This window comes from Erpetoichthys calabaricus, chromosome 7 (assembly GCF_900747795.2).
Source record: "Erpetoichthys calabaricus chromosome 7, fErpCal1.3, whole genome shotgun sequence".
NCBI classification, from domain to species: Eukaryota; Metazoa; Chordata; class Cladistia; order Polypteriformes; family Polypteridae; genus Erpetoichthys; species Erpetoichthys calabaricus.
This window is the reverse complement of record NC_041400.2, coordinates 110,791,091-110,816,788: the sequence shown is the minus strand read 5'-3', so window position 1 is coordinate 110,816,788 and position 25,698 is coordinate 110,791,091. Positions and strand designations below refer to the sequence as shown.

General features: G+C 39.2%; 1 protein-coding gene across 1 annotated transcript; it reads right to left on the bottom strand.

Annotated features, from left to right (window-relative positions):
* Positions 1-23,199: 23,199 nt before the first annotated feature.
* LOC114654141 (uncharacterized) lies at positions 23,200-24,492 on the bottom strand. Its single transcript, XM_051929982.1, has 2 exons — positions 23,483-24,492; positions 23,200-23,246 (listed from the first exon to the last, which is right to left on the bottom strand). Exon 1 carries the CDS (start codon positions 24,439-24,441, stop codon positions 23,602-23,604), a length of 840 nt encoding a protein of 279 aa, XP_051785942.1. The 5' UTR covers positions 24,442-24,492; the 3' UTR covers positions 23,200-23,246; positions 23,483-23,601.
* Between the last annotated feature and the right edge of the window lie 1,206 nt (positions 24,493-25,698).

Sequence of the window (25,698 nt, the reverse complement as noted above, 5' to 3'; positions counted from 1 at the left end):
CCAACTTACTTTTCTCTCTCTCTTGCGCTGACTTTCTCTGATCCTGACGTAGGGGGATTGAGCAGGGGGGCTGTTTGCACACCTAGATGATACGGACGCTCGTCTAAAAATGCTGAAAGATTATCTTCACGTTGCTACCTTCTGTGCAGCTGCTTCCTGAAGCGAGATGCTGCACAGTGCTTCGCATACTTAAAAGCTCAAAGGGCACGTATTGATTTTTGATTGAAAAACAAACTCTGTCTCTCTCTCTATCTCTGCTCCTAACGGAGGGGGTGTGAGCTGCCGCCTTCAACAGCTTTGTGCCGTGGTGCTTCGCATACTTAAAAGTTAAACAGCCCTATTGATTTGTTTGCTTTTCTCTATCTCTCTGACAGTCACTGCTCCTGACGCGCACTCCTTTGAAGAGGAAGATATGTTTGCATTCTTTTAATTGTGAGACGGAACTGTCATCTCTGTCTTGTCATGGAGCACAGTTTAAACTTTTGAAAAAGAGACAAATGTTTGTTTGCAGTGTTTGAATAACGTTCCTGTCTCTCTACAACCTCCTGTGTTTCTGCGCAAATCTGTGACCCAAGCATGACAATATAAAAATAACCATATAAACATATGGTTTCTACTTCGCGGATTTTCTTATTTCGCGGGTGGCTCTGGAACGCAACCCCCGCAATGGAGGAGGGATTACTGTATTTAAATGTATGCCTTTCTCTACTTGTGTCTCGCACAGGTAGCCTTATGCTCTCTCTATGAGGTTTTATTAGACTTACATACAAATGTGAGGAAAAGATTACTACAAAACTGAAAGAAAAATACACAAGACCACATAAAAAATAGTTTTTGTTTTTCATTTGCTTTTTCAATATTTATTACGAGTTGTAATTTTATACCTTCTTCTATTAAATTCCCCCGCCATCCCCACCAGGGTCTCCTGCCTAAAATCTCACTGCTTCCCAGTTTTTATACTGTATATACAAGGGGCACACAGTGTTTCATTTGTAAATCATTAGATGATGTAGCTCACAGTAACTGGCCAGGATTGTAACATGGGTGCTCTAACAATGCATTGGAATGCAGTATTGTTAATGTCCAATTATGTCATCAGCCTATAAAATGCATGAAATCAGTCCGGTATACTCACAAACATAAATTAGTTTTTCACTTGTACATCTTGCAATCTTAAATTGTTCAGCTGTCCATAATTCGTGCAGCACACCCGTAATGGAGAGTTCACTGTAAGTATCATGTGAAAGTGTAGTATGCACCAGATTGCACAATTATACTTTTTTTTCTAGACATTGGTGCTTGTGTACATGAAAAGTCACATTGTGGTTGCTGTGTCAGCCATTAACCGTGATATGCTACAAAGGGTCTGGGATGAATTTGACTACAGGATTGATATGTGCTGAATCACAGGAGTGGTGCATATGAAGTATTTGTAAGAGTAATAAAAAAGTGAAAATTCGTTAGAAATTGGTTTAACTTACAGGTTCATTGGATAATTAAGTACTGAGTAATACATTTTTGAAAGCATTTAATTGTTTTTCAGGATAACCAATTCAATAATATGGATCAGCTTAGGATGGAAATTGATTTGTAGATGATAACTATATTATAGAGATTAGTGGACTGGGAAATGCGATTTACAAAGCAGTCCCTTTCGTGGCTACTGAACAACATTTGAAGTCTCAAAGGTACTATATTATAGTGGTGGGGAAGTAAAAAAAAAATAAATTTCAAGCTTTTCACAAAAATTCCCAAATAGAATTCTCACAATTGCAACAGATCTTGTGTATTGAAACCCTGTTTTAGATAGCTACAACAAAAACTACCTGATTAATTTAATATTTTATCAAGGAACACAACCTGTTGTAAGAAAAGAAAATTCGACAGCCAGTCAAATAAAGTTTTGGGGAACCACCAACAGACAAGTCAAAAAAATGCTGAAACATAAAAGGTTCAACCAAGCATTTGACAAACTCATATAGTAAATAGGGAGGTATTTATACAGAAACAGAAATGGCTACAGGAAATTAAAGGGGGGAATTGGCATCTTGTTTTTGACTTCTTCGTGACGTCATCAATGAAGGCCGGAAAGACAACTCGGCCATTTTGGCTCCACGATACGGTGGTTTACTTTTCTTCTTTGCTTCTGTGGAAAAAAAGAGAGAAAGGTCAGTACCCTTTTTTAGCCCTCCATCTTTCAACCATCTACTCGCTGTGGGTTTTGTCAACTGTCTCCTAATCGCGAGTGTGTGAGATGACCCCCCCCTTAGCCCAGACCCACCGGTTGGGCGATCTGCACCGAGAGGTCATAAACGTGAGAGACAGCATCAGTGTAGGCCTGCAAGGCACCCCGACAGTAAACAACGGTGAACCTGTAAGGTTGAAGGTCTAAAAACCACCTGGTAACACAGGGGTTAGACTCCTTATGTAGCGCCATCCATTGTAAAACGGCATGGTCTGTAACTAGGGTAAATTCCTGTCCTAACAGGTAGTACCTCAAATGGGTCACCGCCCATTTAATCGCCAAGGCTTCGCGTTCCACTGCCGTATACCTTCTCTCACGGTCCAACAGTTTCCAGCTCAGATACATCACAGGGTGTTCAGCACTGTCAATGCATTGGCTCAACATGGCTCTGAGTCCAGTGTCCGATGTTTTATCTGAAAATTAGTTCTTAAAACCGGTGGTGATGTTAGGGCCATTTTCAAGTCACTAAATGCTGTCTCAGTAGCGTCGTCCCAAACCACTTTCACAGGTGCTGTTTTCTTTGTCAGATTTGTCAAGGGCGTAGCCATCTCTGAGAATTGTGGGACAAACTGACGGTAGTAACCAGCTAATCCCAAAAATGCCTGTACCTGCTTCTTGGTAATCAGACGGGGCCATTTGAGAATGGCTTCGACTTTCGAACACTGTGGCTTCACGGTAACCCCGCCCACTAGGTAGCCCAAATATTTGGCTTCTCTCAATCCAAAATAACATTTTTTTGGATTGATACGAAGTCTGGCCTGCGCTAGTGTCAAAAGTAAAGCTGTCACCTGCAGTATATGTTCCTCCCAGGTGTCGGAAAAGATGATGACATCATCCAGGTAGGTGGCACTGTAGGCCTGGTGGGGCAGTAACAGAGTGTCCACCAAATGTAGGAAAGTCGCTGGTGCCCCATGGAAGCTAAATGGGAATACCTTATACTGCCAGTGTCCGTCTGAACGTCTCTGAGGTGAAGGGAGTCCCTTGGTCCGTTAAGAGGTCTTTAGGGATCCCAACCCTAGTGAACAACCCTACTAGTTCCCGTGCGATACTTTTTGGTTTTTGCTGAGCACAAGGGGACAGTCTCTGGATACCAGGTGGCATAATATACAATGACCAGAATGTATTTATGGCCACGAGAAGAGGGTTCGAGGGGTCCCACTAGATCGACTCCGATCCACTCAAATGGTATGTAAATTAAGGGAAGGGGAACAAGAGGAGCACAGTCCCGGCGGGCAATCTGGCGCAGCTGACACTCCAGGCACAAAGCATAAAAGTGCCAGACCTCCTCGTTTACAGTATTTCCAGCCAATAGAAATGTAACTTAATACGCTCAAGAGTTTTCTCAGTGCCCAAGTGGGCTCCTAGTGGATGGGAATGGGCTAATTCGCACACCTGCCGCAGGAAGGTACGGGAACCAGCAGTAATTTTCTCAGTTCTCCCTTGTGCTCTGCCACTCAGTACAAGAGTTCATTTTCTAGGACAAAGTAAGGCAATCATTGGATTGGTGGATGTGTGTCTGCTGAGACTACTGCATTTCTAGCATTTTTGGGTGAATCATCACTCCATTGCTCCCTCTTAAAGGAGGACAGTGTTCTTTGAAACTGACAAGCCATTTTCTGTATGGGATCTGTGTTGAACCCAGTGGGTGGGGCTTCAGGGAGTTGAGGCCGCCCTTCTGCCTCGTCACACTGGGTTGACGCATGACACTTAATAATTGCTGAGCATGGCGTGGAGACAGTAGGACCGGTGTTACCCTTGTCCATCACCCAACCCACCTTAGATACAGGTGTTGTGTTCTTACTGCTTATACTATCAGACCAGTCCCACCCTAATATTACGGGATTAGGTGGATTAGGTAGTATGGCAATGACCAGGCAAGTCATAGAGCCATCGTCTGTAACTACACGAGGTGGATTTATAGAAACGGGTATCCCCATGTATACATCTCAGACTGGTCTTAAGTTGTAGCCATTGTCGTGGTAGAACCAAGGGGTGAGCAATAATGGAGATGTTACTCCCCGATTTCAAACATCGCGGTTACCCTGTGACCATTCACCAAAACAACACCCATATGAGGAAGAGACAAAGGGTTCATTAGGGCACAGTACCTTTCTCCCTTGCCGTGTGAACAATCCATCGGTTCGGCTGGGCAGGCTGGGAATATATGTCCAATCCCCCCACACTTGAAACAGCGGGGGGGACTGTAGGTCTTCTCTCTTCTTTTATTTGGAGCATCTGTGGTTTGTCGGATGGGCTCAGGGGCTGCAGCACATATCTGTCTAGGTTGGCGTGAAGACCCATCCAACCTTCCTGACTTACAGACCACCCAGTGCCTTTCCGCCACCTTAATCAGGGTGTGCATGGTAGTGTAGTTCTGCGGGCGAACCTGCTGGGCGAGATTATCTGGGAGGGCAGTTACAAAGGTCTCATAGGCCAGCTGCTTGACCACTTGCTGAGCAGAATTGACATCGGGCCGTAAACAGCGCTCCAGCTTACTCCAGACCTCGAAGGCCTGCGTTCTTATTCCTCTCGGGGGCAAACTGCCACTCACGCCAGTCCCTCGCCTGCTGAGCCGCCGATACGGCGTAGCACTTGAACACCTCTAACTTGAGGGTGGTGTACTCGACGGCCTGCTCTTCAGTCAGGTCGTAATATGCCCTCACCTTTCAAATACGGCGCTAGTATGTACGCCCACTCCAACCTCGGCCTCGCATTGCACCAGGCTGTGAGCTCGATAATCAGAAAGTAAGACTCTACATCGTCCCCCTCTGTGAGATAAATCAATTGAGGGAGTAGAGACCGAGCAGTTTCCGACCTTACCGCCGCGAGCCTCCGCTTCCTCTAACTGGGTCCTAGTTTCTCCCAGCTATAACTTGACCGTTCCAAGTTCCACCATGATCGTACCCAGGACAGTATTCAGGTCTTGTTCCTCCGACATGGTACCGGAACAATAATCCTGCCGATTACGCCAACTGTAAGAAAAGAGAATTCAACAGCCAGTCAAATAAAGTTTTGGGGAACCGCCCCATAAAATGTCCAATGGACAGGTCAAAAAAATGCAGAAACAAAAAAGTTCAACCAAGCATTTGACAAGCTCATATTTAAATAGGGGGGTATTTATACAGAAACAGAAATGGCTACAGGAAATTTAAGGGGGAATTGACGTCTCGTTTCTGACTTCTTCGTGACGTAATCAATGAAGGCCAGAAAGACAACTTGGCCATTTTGGCTCCGCGATACGGCAGTTTACTTTTCTTCTTTGCTTCTGCGGAAAAAAATGAGAGAAAGGTCAGTACCCTTTTTTAGCCCTCCGTCTTTCGACCGTCTACTCGCCATGATTTTGTCGACTGTCTCCTAATCACGCATGCGTGACACTGTCAAGTCCATGGAGGATTCTCAACCAATACTTGAAACAACAATTTTTCCTTTTTTTACCAGTGCATCACAGATTCTCACTAATTGAGTATATGTACAGTATATACATATTTTAATTTTACTGGTGGAAAATAAAACTCCGGGCGGCACGGTGGCGCAGTGGGTAGCGCTGCTGCCTCGCAGTTGGGTGTTCTGGGGACCTGGGTTCGCTTCCCGGGTACTCCCTGCGTGGAGTTTGCATGTTCTCCCCGTGTCTGCGTGGGTTTCCTCCCACAGTCCAAAGACATGCAGGTTAGGTGGATTGGCGATTCTAAATTGGCCCTAGTGTGTGCTTGGTGTGTGGGTGTGTTTGTGTGTGTCCTGCGGTGGGTTGGCACCCTGCCCAGGATTGTTTCCTGCCTTGTGCCCTGTGTTGGCTGGGATTGGCTCCAGCAGACCCCCGTGACCCTGTGTTCGGATTCAGCGGGTTGGAAGATGGATGGATGGATGGAAAATAAAACTCCATACAATCAAGTCGAACTTAACAAAACAGAATTCAACCCCAACCTGAAAACTGACTATATTTTTATTCATAATAACTTAATGCCTTTTCTCAGATCATGCAGTTAAAATGTTACTTCTGGCTATGTTCTTTTTATTTGGGAACAAATACAACTCACAATTAGTGATTGAGCCCAGTAATAGTAACTGACAAATTCATTTATACACAAATTGACATTTTCATGGTGACCTTCATATCTATTGAGATATCTCTAGGAATGTTGAAGGAACCACTTAACTCATATTTGAGGGGACACAAATTTCCTGTTGTTAATGTTCTGCATTAATGATAGGTTAGAATATCATCAAAACACTGTGAGTTCAAAAACTGAACAAAAATATGCAAGATGTACATATGCAGAATTATCTAGTGCTTTACAAAAAAAAAGATTGTCATTACAGACAAATTTTCATGTTTTGAACGAATGACATATAGAGCTACTAATTTTTAAGTTAAGCAAATATATAAGAAGTATGGATTTAACATTGTGTTTGTAACCAACACAAAGACATAACAAAAATATTTAAAGAATACCATAAGTCTTTATATGTATCAAAGTATAATTAAGCTGAGGTTGATGTAAATGATAAAATATCAATGGTACAGCTTGATGCACGGTGCATACAGCAGCCGCATAAAGCATTGTGGCTGCCTGTAATTCATGATACTATAAATTCCTTAAAAAGGCAGGAAAACTGCAGGTCCAGATATGAAAAGATAAAAAATGCTACTTGTTAAATAAGATTTGGTGATGCTAGCTAGGGTTAATAAGATATTATCAAAAACAATGTGCCAGATGTCAATTACTATTTTTCCAAAGAAGAGTAAAAAAATGCTTAAAGTGTGCAACCCACTAGCAACTTCTTTACTCAACAATAATACCAACATTGTGATAAAACCTTTAAAAAAAGAACAGAGAAATTGTTTCCCTCTAGAATATCTTAGGATCATACAAAATAGATGTTTTAAAGTCAAACAGTTATTTTCAAATCTGTCATGTGTCACAAAAATTGACAAAAACCACAAACAGGTTTGGGACAGCCACCCGTATATTATTTCCTGGCTGCAAATTAAATTAATAAGTCTACTGAAGTGTACAGATCAGAGTCCAGAATAGAACTGTCTTGCTTGTCACAAAAATGTGATGTCATCAACAGGGCCGTAACCAGAAGTGATGTCATTGGGCCCAGGACCGGAAGTGGCGTCACTGGGGCCGGGATCAGATGTGACATCATCGGGACTAGGTGGAATTTCCCGTAACTTGTCTGCAGAGAAGTGAGAGAAAAAGTTAGAGCATTCTGCCACCCCCTGGTCTGGCATGGAATTATTCTCATTCAGGCCCTTTAGCTGCCTCCCATGCACACGTGTGTGATACATGATGATTTAGTGTAACAGAGTGTATATATGCAGTATCCAAACTTCCATACTGTACATTCTGCTGTCTATATATGAAGACAAATCTTTTGATAGAATTGAGTGTTAAATGTACTATGCAAGTTTGAAACCAACATATGTGCATGGAGTGAATTATGGTACTCCAACCTAGGAGCATGTTTGTATAAACAAAATAAGTTCTAGAATGCAGAGCTGAACAAGTCTGTCTGACCATTATAACCAGGTTTTATGCAATTACCATTGAACTATTTGCTGTCTACCTTCTTAAAATGAACGGTTAAAAGGTTTGTAAGGGAAGGAGTTGGATTAAAAGTATTTAAGATGATGATATTGTGTTCTGTATTACTGATCCATACTCAACTTTGACACCAATACTGAATCTTTTCGAGGAATTGCATACAATTTCTGGGCCCAGAATAAAGTTGGTTAATATTGTGCTGTTACCAGGAAGTGGTGGTGCACCCGATTAATATGGATGACTTTCCTTTGATTGTCTTGGAGTTATAGGTATAAGAAAATCTATTTTAATTAAATTTTATTCTGATGGAAAGGATCAAAAAAGATATTAATACCAAGTAATTTGTTTGTCTCTATTATGCTTCTTGTGTGCATATTACCTTTATTATGTGCAAGTTAGAAAGTTTGTTACAGGAAACCTGCCCAAATTTCCTTATCTTGCATTAATTAGCATGGTTGATGCTATATCAAGTGATGATAAAGGAATTTTAGACTATATCAATTAATCTGAAAAAGTTAACCCCTAGATCAATGGTTGGCAAAGTTCAGCCCCTGTCCGTGACATCAATTTATGCAGACTGCACACAAATTTAAAACCTTTGTGACTTTATTAACAAAAATAACAAATTAAATACATAATCAGTGCATGTTTTGGAACATGTAAACAAATAAGCAAGTTCGTTTATAATGTTACATGTGTACAAGCAGAAGCTTGTGTTTACAGATGTGGACATTGGACTGAACGTAACTTGTATGTATACAAATGCGTACACATTTCAATTGTACGTAGGCAGAAGACTGATTGGTATGAAAGCACATACATTCTCGCACGTGTGTTTGGATCACTCAGATTAATTCAGCTTTCGTTGTCCAAACGCTGTATTATATTTCAAATTCTGTTATCGCCAACAATGAGTGCTACTGTGAAAAAACACAAAATTGAAGATTGAATGTTTTTAACAAGGAATGGATTTAGTTTTTTTTTCAAACGTTGAAAGCAGTGTACCAGTGTGCCATGACAGTCTTTCTGTTTTTAAGGAGTTTAATTTGAAAGACATTTTCAAACTAACCACTGTAATTTTAAAGTAATTTATCAGAAAGTGAATTATAGCAAAAAGCTAATTTTACTTGCTGTTTTCTTTGGGTACCAATGTTATACAGTTATATGACTAATAAATGTATTGTTGTGTAAAAATAACATTCACTATTTGGTAAATTTGGATTTTTGTCACATGCTGCCTCCTAGAAATATTGTCCAAATAGGTCCATTTGGGCCTTGGGGAGAAAAGTTTGCCCACTTCTGCCCTAGATGGTTTAAGGAAATGTTGAGAATTATATCTTAGAAACAGAATTGTAGATAATGAATGCAAATCAGCCATTAATCACCAGTCACTTCCCTAGGACATTTGCTCTTTACATAAATCAAGTCTATTTGTTTGATAGTTTCGGATTTATAATTACTCCACATCTTTTAATAGCATTTTCCAGAAAAAACACCAGGGTCCTAATGTATAAATGATGTGTACACACAAAAATGTTGCATACACCCGTCTCCACCCTTACATCGCGATGTATAAAAACTAAACTTGGCATAAAGCCACGCACATTCTCAAGTCAAACCATATCGTACACAGGTTTTTGGCTCAGTTTTGCCAACTGGCGGCACCCAGCGTCAAAGCAGTGCTACTGTTCCTGTTTAGTTTCCCTTTACTTATTTGATTCACATCCCTGACACAGCTTTATCAGATACACAGAAATTAACTGCGTATTGTTTTTTAGTTTAAGGCATCTGATCGTAATCAACCCATAACAATATAATGGTGTACGGAATGGCCAAACTATTCCAAATACTATAGCTGCTTTAGCTTTGTTACTCTCAGTGCACCAGTATTTGAACCCATTGTATCTGAGTGGGGAATCACAGCTATACAGCAGCTGATCGGAAAGCTCTATGGCAGATTGTGTCAAGAGCGGAATTATCGGGGTACAGCTTCTAGCACATGCTGCTTCAGCCATGTGCACAGTCTATTTGAACTTCCCCCATCGGCAAACACTTCAGAGCCTTTCCTGCACGAACCTCGCAGTTCAGAAACAGTTTCATCACAAGATCTATAAACGCACTCAATCAGTCCATCAAGCGCTCCTGGTAGAATTGTTTGTACTTTTAACTACAATTACCTCACTGTAAACTTGCATTACAGTTGTAATATCACACAACCTGAGCCACATATGCTTTCATTTTGTATATTTTTCATTGTTTTTTTATCGTATGGCATTCTCCAAAATTCTTCTTTTCTCCCCCTGCTTTTGCCATTGTCTTTTCACAGAACGCTGTACTTAAGGGAATATTTATATTGATTTTATTATTCAAAGAGGTGTAATTCTTGGAGGAGTCTGGGAGGGGCAGCAGGCGCATGCACGAGCGTTACTTTCATGCAGACCAAGATTTATATAGCAAATGGCCTGAATAATTGTTGTACCATGCTAGACCAGGGGGTGGTGAGCTTCACTGACTTTCTCTCTCAATTCCCTGCAGACCATTCACAGGATATCCCACTAGGTCCCGGCACCATTGACGATGTCACTTTCTTGAACCGGCGCCATTGATGACATCACTTTCCGGTACTGGTGTCTTCGACGACGTCACTTTCGGCACCACGCAGGCACTATGTTTGGGTGTTGGCCGATGATGACGTCACTTCCGGACCCAAAGACGGTGCTTCCAGTTCAGGCACTTTTGATGACGTCACTTCCGGTCACTTACTGCACCAGCCTTTAAAGCCACCATATTTTCACCATCAAATCAGTTCTGTTTTGACTCAAACCTGTGAATATCTCAGCAAAATTACCCATTTGCAGCCAGGGCATATTATATGGGTGGCTGCCCCAAACCTCTTTGATGTCTGGTGATTGTTTTTGTGACAGGGTGCATTGTAGCATTCACAATACCTCTTTTAGTAAGTTTTTCAGATGATTCAGAGGTCATTTTAGCCTGCATACCTGTACTTATAGAGTCAGTGATCTGAGAAATTAAACTGGAAAAGTCTGTTAAAGCTGCATTACAAATACTCATTGGGCATAATATGCAAAATACATTTGGCTAGAGCTCTCAAATTTGACTCCCACATGAGACAGACAGCATATCACTCAGGAACACTCATTTTGATCATATCTTCATAATATATTTTAGGTAAATTATTAAATTATACAAAGGTTTTGTGATGATAGACATAATGATCAAGGAGGAAAGAATGACCAAATAAATCAGTATATGCCCTTCGTGGTACATGTCCATTTTCTATACATCACAAATAAATTCCAATGACCTAACAGACATAAAATGGCACGAATCATTAAAAATGAAAGTTATTAATTAAAATGTAAGCAGTGAAAGACAAAACGATACGTTAGCTCAGTGCTTGAGGATGCATGTTTGTATTACTACGAATTTCTTAATAAATGCCTGAATCATATTTTAAATTGATCTCATTGTTTAGGGAGTTGGGGGCTGTTTTTTCATTTTCATATTCTCAGAATATGAAGATTTTTTTTTGGCAAGTTACCTTTTCTATTTTCTTTTTCATTCACCATTTCCTTAGGGGTTTTCTCATTTAATTGTACCCAAATGCTAACAGTACTGAATGCTAAAGGGGAGCAATTACTTCAGTGATACATTCACTTGTCTGCTTTTTGGTAAAGAACATATCTTAATGAGTAGTTAATTGAAAATAACATTGAAAATAATCTCCTTTTTATTACTTTTACACCTGTGTCTGCACTTCTCATTGCTAATTATTGGCATTTCAATACAATCAAGCAAAAAAATTCTGTAGAAAGATTAAATAAAAAAAACAAACACATTTAAAACTATGGCAAAGAATGCCAATATTTAGGAATTTCCTAGAATCTTTTGTAAGACAGGTAACTAAACAATAAGATCAATTAAGTAATATCATCATCATCAATCCTCTTCGTCCCTTGTGGGACATAAGGTTTCAATGACCTCCTTCTTTGCCTGCAGTCCTTTGCCCCATGCTGTGCTTCTCCCCATGACAGGTTAATCTTTTGAAACTCTTGTACCACCGTTCTACGCCAGGTGTTTTTGGGTCTTCCAGTTTTTCTTTTTCCAGGTGGTGTCCATCTTAAGGCAACTCTTGGGATGCAGTTTTGCTCCATCCTTAACACATGTCCAAGCCATCTTAAGCGTCTTAATGTAATGTCCTTGGTGATGCATTGACTGTTTGTTTTCTTGTATAATTGTTGGTTTGATATTTTGTTGGGCCAAAAGATCTGGCAGATTCTTCTGAGACATCTGTTGTGGAAGACCTCAAGTCTCCTCATGTCTGTACTGACCACACGCCAACACTCTGAACCATACAGGAGGACAGACTTTATGTTGCTGTTGTACAGGAGCATCTTTGTTTTTAGGCTGCATTGTTTAGACCTCCAGATGGAACGGAGTTGGGAAAAGCCTTTCCCAGCCTTGCTCTAATATCTTTATGGACAGCGCTGTTCTTGCTGATGAGGCTGCCAAGGTAGGTAAAGTCCTCCACAAACTCGAGTGGTGCTCCATTTACCTAGATGGGTGCTGTGGGGATGGAGTTTATGCAAATCACTTGGGTTTTGGAGGTGTTGATGTTAAGTCTGGCCTGTCTGGCATATTTATGAAACCTGTCAGTTTTCGATTACATGTTGGAGTAGTTTGTTGAAAGGACAGCAATGTTGTCTGCAAAGTCCAGGTCTTCCAATTGAGAGGACAGGGTCCATTGGATGCCTCTGGGTTTGTCTGCTATTGTATTGGTTGTGATCCAGTCTATTGCAAGTAGGAAGAGGATGGGAGAGATGATGCACCCTTGTCTCACTCCGGACTGTACAGGGAACCATTCAGTGAGAGTGTTGCCCATAAGGACACTACACTCAAATTTTTCATAGAAGATTTTTATGATTGTAATTATCTTATTTGGGATTAGGTAGTACTGGAGTATCTTCCAAAGAGTGTTACGATGGACATTATCAAATACTTTCTTGAAATCAACAAAGTTGATGTACAGGGGTGTGTTCCATTCTAAGCACTGCTCTAGGATGTTTCGCAGTGCAAAGATCTGGTCTATACATACTCTTCTTTTCCTAAAGCCTGCTTGTTCTTGTCTGTGCTTGGAGGCAATAGCTGGCTCCATTCTGTTAAGGAGTACTCTGCAGAACACTTTGCTTGGGATGGACAGAAGGCTGATTCCTCTCCAGTTGTCACAGTTTTTGGTGTCACCTTTCTTTGGGATTTTGACAATGAGGCCCTTAAACTAGTCTTCAGGGATGGTATCGCTGTTCCAGATGTTTTGGAAGAGATCGGTAAGGACTTTAGTTGATGTTAAAATATCGGCCTTCAGCATTTCCGCATGGATTGCATCCAGGCCACATGCCTTGCCACTCTTTAGGGATAGAATGGCAGTTTTAACCTCGGAAAGGTCAGGGGGATTGATGTTGATATCCAGGATGTAGTCTGTTGTTGTGATGTTGGCAGGTTGTTCTGGCTCAGGGTGATTGAGCACTTCCTGGAAATGCTGTACCCATATGGCTGCTTGCTCTCGCTCTGATGAGCAAATATTGCCGTTCTTATCCCTAATGTGGGTACTTTGGTTTGTGTGATTTCCACAGAGACGTTTGGTGATCCTATATACAAACCCCAGATTCCCCAAGGCTGCGGCCTGTGCTGCTTCCTTTGCCAGGCTTTCTGTAAAGGTCTTCTTATCTCTCCTTCCACTCCTCTTCACTTCTTTGTCCTTGTTTTTATAGGACAGCTTGGCTTTTTCAATTAGTCATTGAAACATGGTTCGGACATTCCATGCTCCCAGGCGGATCTTGGTCTTTGGCCCAAGCAGTCCCCCCATTGCACCCCAGACTTCCTTTCGGCTTTCATCAGGGGTGGTCATACTGCCATAGTGGCGGAGAACTGTTATCGGCTTGCTGTCGATGGATTTGCTCTTTGTAGTTTCTGTAATGGTAACTATTTTACAGGGTGGCGTTGTTAGGGGAGCAATTACTTAAGTGATACGTTCACTTGTCTGCTTTTTGGTAAACAACATATCTTAATGAGTAGTTAATTGAAAATGACATTGAAAAAAATCTCCTTTTTATTATTTTTACACCTGTGTCTGCACTTCTCATTGCTAATTATTGGCATTTCAATACAATCAAGCAAAAAAAAAATCTGTAGAAAGATTAAATAAAAAAAAAAACAAACACATTTAAAACTATGGCAAAGAACACCAATATTTAGGAATTTCCTAGAACCTTTTGTAGGACAGGTAGCTAAACAATAAGATCAATTAAGTAATATATTGATTATGAAACTGACTGGAAAAATAACATGCAGCACTTGAGTCTCTGAGGACTGGAATTGAAAAACACTGCCTTAACATAAGGAGTTCAGCACTTGCAGTACTTTACTATTTTAAAGGCTTTACAGTAATCCCTCCTCCATCGTGGGGGTTGCGTTCCAGAGCCACCCGCGAAATAAGAAAATCCGCGAAGTAGAAACCATATGTTTATATAGTTATTTTTATATTGTCATGCTTGGGTCACAGATTTGCACATAAACACAGGAGGTTGTAGAGAGACAGGAACGTTATTCAAACACTGCAAACAAACATTTGTCTCTTTTTCAAAAGTTTAAACTGTGCTCCATGACAAGACAGAGATGACAGTTCCGTCTCACAATTAAAAGAATGCAAACATATCTTCCTCTTCAAAGGAGTGCGTGTCAGGAGCACAGGCTGTCACAGAGATAGAGAGAAAAGCAAACAAATCAATAGGGCTGCTTTTAAGTATGCAAAGCACCGCGGCACAAAGCTGTTGAAGGCGGCAGCTCACACCCCCTCCGTCAGGAGCAGACAAAGAGAGAGAGAGACAGAGTTTGTTTTTCAATCAAAAATCAATACGTGCCCTTCGAGCTTTTAAGTATGCGAAGCACCGTGCAGCATGTCGTTTCAGGAAGCAGCTGCACAAAAGATAGCAACGTGAAGATAATCTTTCAGCATTTTTAGACGAGCGTCCGTATCGTCTAGGTGTGCGAACAGCCCCCCTGCTCAATCCCCCTACATCAGGATCAGAGAAAGTCAGCGCAAGAGAAAGAGAAATGTAAGCTGGGTAGCTTCTCAGCCATCTGCCAATAGCGTCCCTTGTATGAAATCAACTGGGCAAACCAACTGAGGAAGCATGTACCAGAAATTAAAAGACCCATTGTCCGCAGAAACCCGCGAAGCAGCGAAAAATCCGCGATATATATTTAAATATGCTTACATATAAAATCCGCGATGGAGTGAAGCCGCGAAAGGCGAAGCGCGATATAGCGAGGGATTACTGTACATCGATCACATAGTATATTCAAATGACTATTCAGTTTACTGAAGGTAGTGAGAAGTCAAGCAAAATGACACCTTTTATTGGCTAACTAAAAAAGATTACAATATGCAAGCTTTCAAGGCAACTCAGGCCCCTTCTTTGGGCAAGATATAATACAGAAACTTTGATGCATATTTGATTGATGTTTGAACTCCTGAGGTGAGAGGACGCTGGCACTGATTGTTCGCCGCTTCTCCCTCTGACTCTGACTTTAATGTTTTTACTATTATTTATATTTTACTAACATTATTAATTTACTATTTTTCTTTTAGTTTTCATTAGAAAGTTTCGTATTTTTTCTGAAAGCTTTCTTGCACTGTTTTATCATCTGCCGTGGATTTTACAGATTTTATCAAGGTTTTGTTGCCTACTCACTTGCTGCCTGGATATACTGTTCTACCGTTTGCTGTGGACTTTATGGATTTTATTAAGTAATGTTAAGTTAAGCTTTTTGTTGCCTACTCACCTGTTGCCCGGATATACTGCTTTAGATTTTACGGCGCTGTCTGGATAGCATTCCTCCCTACCTCTTCAGTCTGAATGGCGTTCAGTTATTCTAACTCACAACTCCGCCGACTTAATCCCGCAACCACTCCTGAAATTAACATCTCCATCATCAAAGAACTGGGACTTCTTCGCCGTCCTCATTACATTCACAGAGGCTCCAGCCGAAAGTTCATCTTCTATAACCAGCCAAAGTGCTCTGCTACCAACATTCCATCTTTCTGGTCATCTGTCGCACGTTTGACGCGTCATCAGAGCACAGCCGCTCCAACTACTATCAACACTGGAAGTATCGTGAGATCTCTGCACTCTAGCATGGGATCCACCATAGCCACTGACAGAAATACCGCAAGGTCTTCACATCCCCGGCTGGATTTATTTTGTGGAGTGGATTCTAAGCTGCGTGGAGTGGATTTTAATGTTTTGCGTCCTGTACAGAGATTTACTTCATAGTCATTGGTTAAATTTGAACTATTTAATTCTCAATCTATCAGCAATAAATGCATACTGATTGAAGAACACATCAGGGAGAAAGGACTTGACTTCATGTGTCTGACAGAAACCTGGCACCAGTCAGAGGTTTTCTCTGTCCACTTGGCTACAGTTACTTGGAGGCAGCTCGCAGCACTGGGCGTGGTGGTGGACTAGCTATTATCCACCGTCAGGACCTGGGGTTGTCGATACCTGCAATATCTTCTTGGGAGTGCCTTGCATTTAAATGTAAGCCCCCGTTTCCCATGACTGTTCTCCTTATCTATCGACCTCCAAAACCCAACTCTGCCTTTATTCCGGAAATGACTGATCTTCTCACAACACTCTGTGCTACTTCTGCCAACATCATAATCTTAGGAGATATAAATATTCATGTTGACAATCCCACAGGCTGACTTCCTTGAGCTGCTAGATTCTCTCAACCTACAACAACATGTTGGTGTTCCCACACATTCTAGGGGTCACACTCTTGACTTGGTCATTTCAATATGTCTGTAAGTCATCTTTTTACCATCTCAAGAACATCGCCAAACTCCGCCCATTACTGACCCTGGAAGATGCAGAGAAGCTCGTCCATGCCTTTGTCTCTTCCAGGCTGGATTGTAATGTGCTCCTCATTGGGATTCCTGGCAAGAGTATCCAGAGACTCCAGTATATTCAGAACAGTGCTGCCAGGATCCTGATGAGGGTGCGAAAGCATGATCACATCACCCCAATTCTGAAAACCCTTCACTGGCTCCCTGTTTCATTCAGAATAGAGTATAAGGTCTCCCTTCTTACCCATCAGTGCATTTATGGACATACCCCTCTTTATCTACAGGAACTCCTTACCCCTCATACCTCCTTATGCTCCCTCCGCTCTGTACACACTAACACTCTTCAAGTCCCCAGAACTAAGCTCAGCAGCATGGGTGACAGGGCATTTTCATCTGTGGCGCTGAGACTGTGGAATGCCCTCCCTGATTACCTGAGAGCCCCACAGTCGACCAAGGCCTTTAAGCGAAACCTAAAAACTCATCTTTTTAGAAAGTCATTTTGTTAATGTATTTTATAGATTCTTCTGTTTTTTTTTTTATTTTTTTATTCTATTTTTACTCTGTAGCACTTTGGGATTGCTAAAATATAAAGTGCAATATAAATAAAATTTATTATTATTATTATTATAGAAACTGGAGTTCCCTGTGTTTATATACACACCAGGACAAATAACAACATTGTAAAACCTGAGACATATTAAATGTAAAACATTTATAGACCTCTTCAGGCTAAGATTCATTTAACAAGAGAGGAGAACAATGTATGGTCAAGATCTTTGGATAAGATAACTGTCCAACAAAGTCTTTTGAAGTTTCTGATGAGTTTTTGAGTACAATGTGGGTCTGTAGACAGGTTGTCTGTGTCAGTCCGAGAGATGCAAACAATCCTTATATCTGGCCATAAAACTCTTGTCTCTATTCAAACCATGTTGTATTGTGTTCAATTTTAGAATGAGTTTGACTACCCATTCTTTTCTCTCTTGCTGTGTTCTGAAGTTGCCCATAAGCACTGTGACTCTCACAGTGTCCATGGCTGTTGAAGTTGGCTGCTACAGGAACATCTGTGTTGCCATGCTTGATGTGGAACCTGTGTAAATTAATTCTTTTGGCGTATTGTTTGTGCAGTTTCTCCCACATAGAGTGCAGTGTCAGGACATTTCATGCAGAGAATTAGGTAGACCACATTAGATGATCTGCAGGAAAACGATCCCTTTACTGAAGGTAAAATATTTCTGGGAAGATGTTTTCCATTACCTTGGTGCTGAATGTGACAGCTTTCTTAAATATGACACTATCGCTAACCGACAGCAATTATATAAAAGATGGAAGTCTTTGAAAGCAAGTAAAAAAATCATGTTAGGGCAAAATTGAAGTACATATGTTATAACAGAATGCTTTTAATGTTTATTTTACATTTAGATCATGCAAGTTAGTTAATGTACTCTGTAATATTAACCAACAAAGCTGACACAGCGAAAGTGGGAATCTGACTACTTGGACTGAATAACTAGGACAGCTCACAAGCTCTCAAAATGAGTTTAGATTTCTACATTAGGAAAACTGATAAAATGATTTTACTCCTAATTTGCATGACTCTGAGGTTTTTGAGCCAGTTTCATCCTTGTCAGCAATGACACAAAGAACGCTTATGTCTGGTTGAAAGTGAAGGAGGGAACAGTAAAAAGACCAGCTAACAGTGTCCTTCATGTGGATTTCTAGCAAACTGAACCCACATAATCCATGTCCCAGAAGCATGAGATACAATGCAAGTAAGCCAAAAGCTTGAAAAATGTTCTCAATATGCAATGATAGTGATCAGATGCATGATCATCTCACAAATGATATTGCTCAGTGTCATCAAACCCAAGAGAGCTTTAATGTCCTGTCATTAATCTTCAGAATTTTGTTTAATCTATAATTACTAAATATAAAACCATTGAAATCAGGTCATTTTTACCTACAGGATGTTGTCCTAAAGTGTGGTCTTGTTCGAGTGATAAAGGAGGCCACATGGTCAGCATCTTTTATTGGCCTCATAGGATATTGTTATAATGTACTGTATATCTTGAAATTGAGTAAGGGGTAAGTAAGGTGCCGCAACCCCTAGCACAGAGAACAGGATGGCAGCCCCAGTTACTCTACTTTGTACTTGTGAACCAAATTTGGCCTTTGGGCTCACTGTTATGTATAACTGATGTTCAGTGTATATAATATCTTGCCTAAAACAATGTAAAAGCAACTTTTTTTTGTTTTCCTCTGGGAAGGTTCCCAGGGTTTGTGATTGTAAAATGGTTTTGGCAATGGGAAACAAAAGAGATGAGTTGTTTGTGTGCCTCATTTAATCACACTTTATATTCTGAATAAATGTCTTAGCCATCTAACATGTTGACAGCAGAATGTTATTTGTTTACTTTCTTTATGTGTTGATTCCCTTTCCTAAATTTCCCTTGCCTTTACAGTACTTTATGTTAGGCACTCTAGGCTAGTACAAGCCCTAATTATTTTGTCTGCAATTACTCACAAGATCCATGTTTCACTGCATAAATGTCAACCCTATGTCAGTACAAAGCAAGCATGCTAGGCACTGAAGAAACAAAATTATAATAAGTTGGAGATCAACAATGCTATATAGCACATTAAAAAAAATCAGTGTTCTGTAGACAAAGTGAAAGCTAAATAGAGTTTTAAATATAAGCTAGAGAATAATTATTTTATACATAATAAAAAGTTTTCTTTACGGCCTTTTACATTAATGTAAAATATTTATACATTATTATATTACTTATAGTTGTGTTTTTCCTCTTTCTATAGTATTTCTTTTGTCTATAAAGATAACAACAATTACATTTGGAATGCTCAGTCCTTACACATGGAAAAAGATGCACAAGTAGCAAGGTCTAAATGCAATATGTCCTCGAAAAGCAAAGACAGACATCCTTGCAGTCAGAATTCTGATTGTTCACTTGAGCCAACAAAGTTTTCAGTTGGCTTGACAGGCTAATAGTTGCTTTCCACACTGTGTGGAGGGTTGAGTTAGTGGGGTAGTCTTCCAAACAAATGCATTGTTCTAAAATCTCAAATAAAAGGTCATTTTTCCTTAACATTTTTACAACAACATCTCATGTAAATATATTAATAATCACCAAATATGACAATTAAATCCATTCTGCCATAATCAACTCTCTCTTATACATCTCCTATTCTTAAAATAACTGAAAATCATTTTGTTCGACTTCAATTATGAATTAATTTCCTGTTTCAAATTTAGCTTGGAAGACGTCATTTCAAGTTGTATGCATATTCTGTATAAGCCATTTTCCTCTTTTATATGTCCAATAGCCCCCCAGGAAAACTCGACAGTCAACACAATCAGCACAAACCTTGTGCTAAACATTTAATAAACAAAAATGTATTTTTGATGAAGTAAATAAAATATTAAAAACACTTCAGCATTTCAAAAACATTAACCCAATCCCCAAATGCATCCGAATGTTGTGCCATTCATACATTTTCTAACTTGTTTAAACACAAAAGTGTTTGTTTTGCCACAATTACAATAAGTAGAAAAAAAAACAATGTTTTCTGTTATTAGGATAGTGTTGATGTACTTGTGTACATTTTCATAATTTTGAGGTTTTAAATGTATACTGTTAATGTGAGCTTTACATCATAGTGTAACTTCATATCATTACTACAAACAACTTATGATATTTGACTTGAGATTTCATTTTAAATATGTTGCAGTATGATTAATACTCTAAAAAAGCAGTTATTTTTTATGGTTCATCTGGACCCCTGTGCCTATATGCCAAACTCTGCCCATGGAAGCACTGCCTGAACAAAGAGAACCCAAAAATACTAGAGTGTGTTGAAATTTATAGTAGACTAGCTGCACTGTAAAAAATGCTTGACTCCCCTAACTTAAAATTATCAAGCAAATAATTTCATCACTCTTTTTAAGTTAGCACAACTTTTTAGCAATTCGTTCTGTTTAAATAAAAAAATTAATTGACTCAACTTGTGTTAGGGCCAGAGTTATTTGCATTACTTAAAAACTTTACTTGTGTCAACTCATATTTTTTACATAAGTGGAAATTAAAACAACAATTTGGACAACCCAACTTAAAAAGAGTGATGTAATTTGTTACTGCATTTTTTTAAATTGATATGTGATACAAAAATATATTACTTGCATGGATTAACTAAAAAAAGCTCATTAAATAAACGAAAAACTACATTTGTTTAGCAAAACTGTTTATTATTGTCTCTCAACAGACACCAATGAAAAACATATCTGTTAAAGTTTTTGAAAAACATTAGTGTTAAGCAAACCACTTGAATTGAACAATGTTCAACAAGAGCAAATTAAATCATCTGTTTAACAGAGGCAACTGATAAGCAATTTTTGTTTCATGTTAAAACAATTTAAACACAATAGAACAAACTAAAACATTTTCCATATAATACAGGTAGTTAAACACTAAGACAATATTTTTGTACCAGAGAAGAGATTGTTTTACTCTATTCTTTCATGATCTAAACAAATAAACCTTAAAGATTTTAAACATCTCAAATTAAATAAAGATATTCAAACACATTAAATATTTACAAACTGCAAAAAAGACAAAACTAAGATTTGCACATCATTTACCCTCAATCAACAGATTCTACTTATATATAACTTCTAACCTTGCAAAATGAATATCAACATAATTGATACGCCAGGCTAAAGCTTTAGAACTTGCAACAACTTATTTTTTAAGGACAGGGTACGAGCCGAACATTGTTCTCCAAGATTAAGAAAGACCTTCTGAATGGTCTCAAATGTGTACTTCCATTCTTTAGGATACTCCATATTTAAGGCATAAATCAACCCAAACAGTACACAAAAAGCAGTGGAATAATCCGGCAGTCCTTCAACCACAACAGTGTCCTCAATCACAACTGCCATGCTGTCTAGTGTCCCGGAATCTTCTTCATCTCTGACCATTTCAATCATCATGATTTTCACACCTTGAGTGTCCAATTCCTTTGACTTAGTTACCTTAAAAACATATAAAAACAAATGTTGTAATGCACCACTGTGAGTAACAGTTGTTAGTTTTATGATGATTGGGGGAAAAAAAACTTACCAAACAAGACTTGAATAGTGGTGTGTGCTCTCTCAGGTAATGTGGAAGGCCTTTCAATGCAACTGATCTACGGTGTTCAGTTATGTCTGTAGTCTGGAAAGATGAAAGATTTATGGTATTATAAAACAATAAAATGGAGAGACCATCTTTCTTATATTGATATCACAACAATGTATTTACATTTCAATACATTTAAAAATAAATGTTAATTAATACATTTCTTAATTGCATGAATAGTTTCACATGTAAAATATGTTTTATGTCGCACTTCATTGGCCGTTTATGCTGGTCAACATCACTGCTGTTCTGAGCCTTATTCTGGGAGCACAGAGTACTCAACAGGAGGCACAATGGGGTGCCAGTTTACCAGAGGGTACACACAGACAGACCCCCATAATTCTCATACACTCACACCTGGACAATTTAGTCAGACCTAAGCTGTCTTTCATTGGTTTGTGGGAGGAAACTCACTTCACATTTAATTTAATGTTTTACATATTTCAAATCACCATTAGAAGTATATTGGGTAATCTTTCTGCTTCTAAATTATTGGAAGTTTAAACATCACTTATTAAAGATGTAGAATTAGATGTTGAAGTTCTACATTCAGGATTACTGTTCAGAAAAATTCACATATGAAACCTGGTCTACCCGAGGATGAAGACATAAATGGAAAGTAAGGATCACATAACAGGACGGGAAAAGGTGAACACACTGAGTATGTAATTTACATGAATAAAATACAACTATAATAATTTTTATGTACAAAATTTACATTGGCTTAAATTGTCTGAGTGCGTCAGTGCTTGTGTGCGTTTATACTGTATATACAGTATCTGAACTGGTGCTTCATCCAGAGTGTCCCCTGTCCATTTGAAAACATTTACATAAGCATTTATATTGAGCACATGGTATCAACATGGTGTTACATACAATGTCTACTGTAAGGTGCAGTATGTAATGTAACAAGAATTATGCAACTAAATTGACAGGCAAAACAGACATGAATGCAAGGCAGCCTCATACACATTTATCAATATCCGGATGACAAAAAAACAAACAAACAAAAAAAACCCTATGTAAAAAATAATAAGTAGAAATCTTGAGAGGAAACAAAGTTTAAAATCCACATGAACTCTGAAAGTTTAGTAAAAATATAATTAGACATAATTACAGAAAAAAAAAGAAATTAACTATTTCTTTACATGACTGGCACTAACTAACCAGAACTTGATTATCACCTGCTGATCAAGTCTTTCCAAAAGGGTCTCAATTTCATCACCTCCTTTTGTTCTAAACATGCGAATAAGCCCATTTGCATACGTTTCCAAAACAAACTGGAAAGTTTTATACAGGTCGATTCCCGTTATTCGTTTGAATTCTCCATACACCTGAAAGATACATACAGAAATTACCAATGGCATCCATCCATCCATCCATCCATTTTCCAACCCGCTGAATCCGAACACAGGGTCACGGGGGTCTGCTGGAGCCAATCCCAGCCAACACAGGGCACAAGGCAGGGAACCAATCCTGGGCAGGGTGCCAACCCACCGCAGTACCAATGGCATTAATATTTATAAAATCCCATATTAAAAAATGAAATCAAATTCACATATTATATTACCTGATGCTGTAAGAAGAGGCCTGGCCATTTCTCTTTTACAAGTGACACTAAAGGTTGTTCTTGAACAATTTCTTGTCGTCTCATGGAGAATGTAATGTCCATTTTTTCATTTAGAAGGTTCATGTTGAAATTTTTTTCTTAAGTTCATCTACCATGGCTCTTCTTTCACATTCCAGTACTTCTTCATTGATACCTGGTGGATGGTCAGGCAGGAAGTTTATCTCTGCATGCTTTGGTTTTTTAACACCTTTCTTTTTCTTTTGGTTTACTGTGACTTCAAAGCATCCAGCGCTGCGCAATTTTTGACGACAATTGCCCATCTTGTGCTTTAGGCTCATTTTCCATGCTTGCCACCCCTTATCAGGTCCAGTCTCAGACAAACAGGGGTGCTTAGAAACAAGTTCCCTTGCAACACTTTCAAACTCTTTGTCAGTGGGGTAAGCTTTGAAAGAATACATTAGCTCTGCTAATTTGTCTAAAATTTCCATTTTCATATCACGGGGCACATTCAAAGTTGTTTGTTCTTTCTCATATTGTTCATTGCCTTTTCTGAGGCGGATCTCTACGTCAAATGAAAAACTTGGTATGAAAAATTTTGATGGCCACTGACTTACACGGTGACAAGAACTGGATGAGCTTGGGCTGGACTCTACTGATACCAGACTTGCTGTATCTAAAGTGTCAAAAGAAACATCTGATGAGTCTTTGTCAGGTTGTTCTATTGGGCTCATCATTAATTCCCAAAAAATTCTTATAGTGGCTTTTTCGGGTGGAAGTTCCTCCACATTATGTAGATTGCAAAGCCGATAATCAAAGTCAGGATCTTCATACTGCATTGAAAATCCTTTCTCAATCTGTAGCTTTTTCGATAGCATTTCTTTGAGGTCTTCAAGTGAAGAAGGGTTGGGAATGGACACTTTTTGTATATTGTCAGGTCCGAGAATAACTCGAAGTAGCATAGTGACAAATGTTACTAAAAAACAAGATAAAAAAGATGTTCACTATAATTACAATACGTGGCTAACAAGTTATAAATCTCTTGAGAGAAACTAAAAGCTTTCCTCTTATTTTGTAAGGTGTAAGAGGATAAAAGTCATTTAGCTGATCTGGACGAACAAGAATTACATCTCCATAGTTACACCTTGAAACTTCATACGACCGAAGATGTTCAATGTACCATGAGCTCTGTTTTTCAACAACAAATGAAACTTCACCATTTATTATTAAAATATTCTGAATGAAGGCAAAGTCAGGTAGACCAGAACAAGAACCCACAGATATTACCATACCTTTTGAGTAAGTAGTTCCACGCAAACATACAGTATGTGTGACAGACACCATGTTTTGGCCTGGATATACTTTACTGATAATATCCTTAAGCTTTGGTTCAAGGAACTGGGTTTGGACCACATTTACTTTGCCAGGCTGCAATAAAGGTTTAAAAAAATTGGGTGAGTCCAAAACATATGCCAGCAATAACTGATGTTGTCTTGCCAAAGTAACTACAATGTTTTTAAAACTGCGTGAATCACGAACTACCCTCTTGAAAAAACTATGCTTAGATTCAAACCTCATGCTCCACACATCAACTAAGGGGCCAAAACATCTTATCATATTTGGATAATGCTCTATGAAATGGTGTTTGGGTTTTAGTTTTTCATTTGGAAACACTTCTTGAAACAGCTGTCTGTGTCCTGAGAGTTTTGACTCCAAATAGCACAATGTTTCCTCTGAAAATTTTTTGGAAAATGCAAGTTCCACAATATCCTTCAGGTCCATTAAAATTTCCCAAGTTTTCTCTTTTTCCGGCACTAAACCACCAATCATCAAAGATAAGAGTCTTAACAGTGTCCAATTCTCATGCCCATTACCACCAATTGTTTTTTTTGAACTGAAGGTTTGTGAAATTTTTTGTGGCCGATTAACTTTATCAGAGTGGTCATATGGAAAATTCTGGATAATAGTGTTAAGGCAGTCAAGTGTGAAATAATTATCTTGAATCAACTTGTGCAAACAAACACTTAATTCAAAAGGCACAACACCCTCAAGAAAATCGTGAAGAAGGTCTGGTGGAAACCCAGTTACAGGGTGGAAAAAAGTCAAATGTTTACTCAACACGCATTCAGCTTTCACACCACTGGAAGACTTAAGACTGGGGTTTGTTTTAAGCTGAGTGATTAAATCATCATGCCCCTGTTGTGTTCTTATTTGAAATA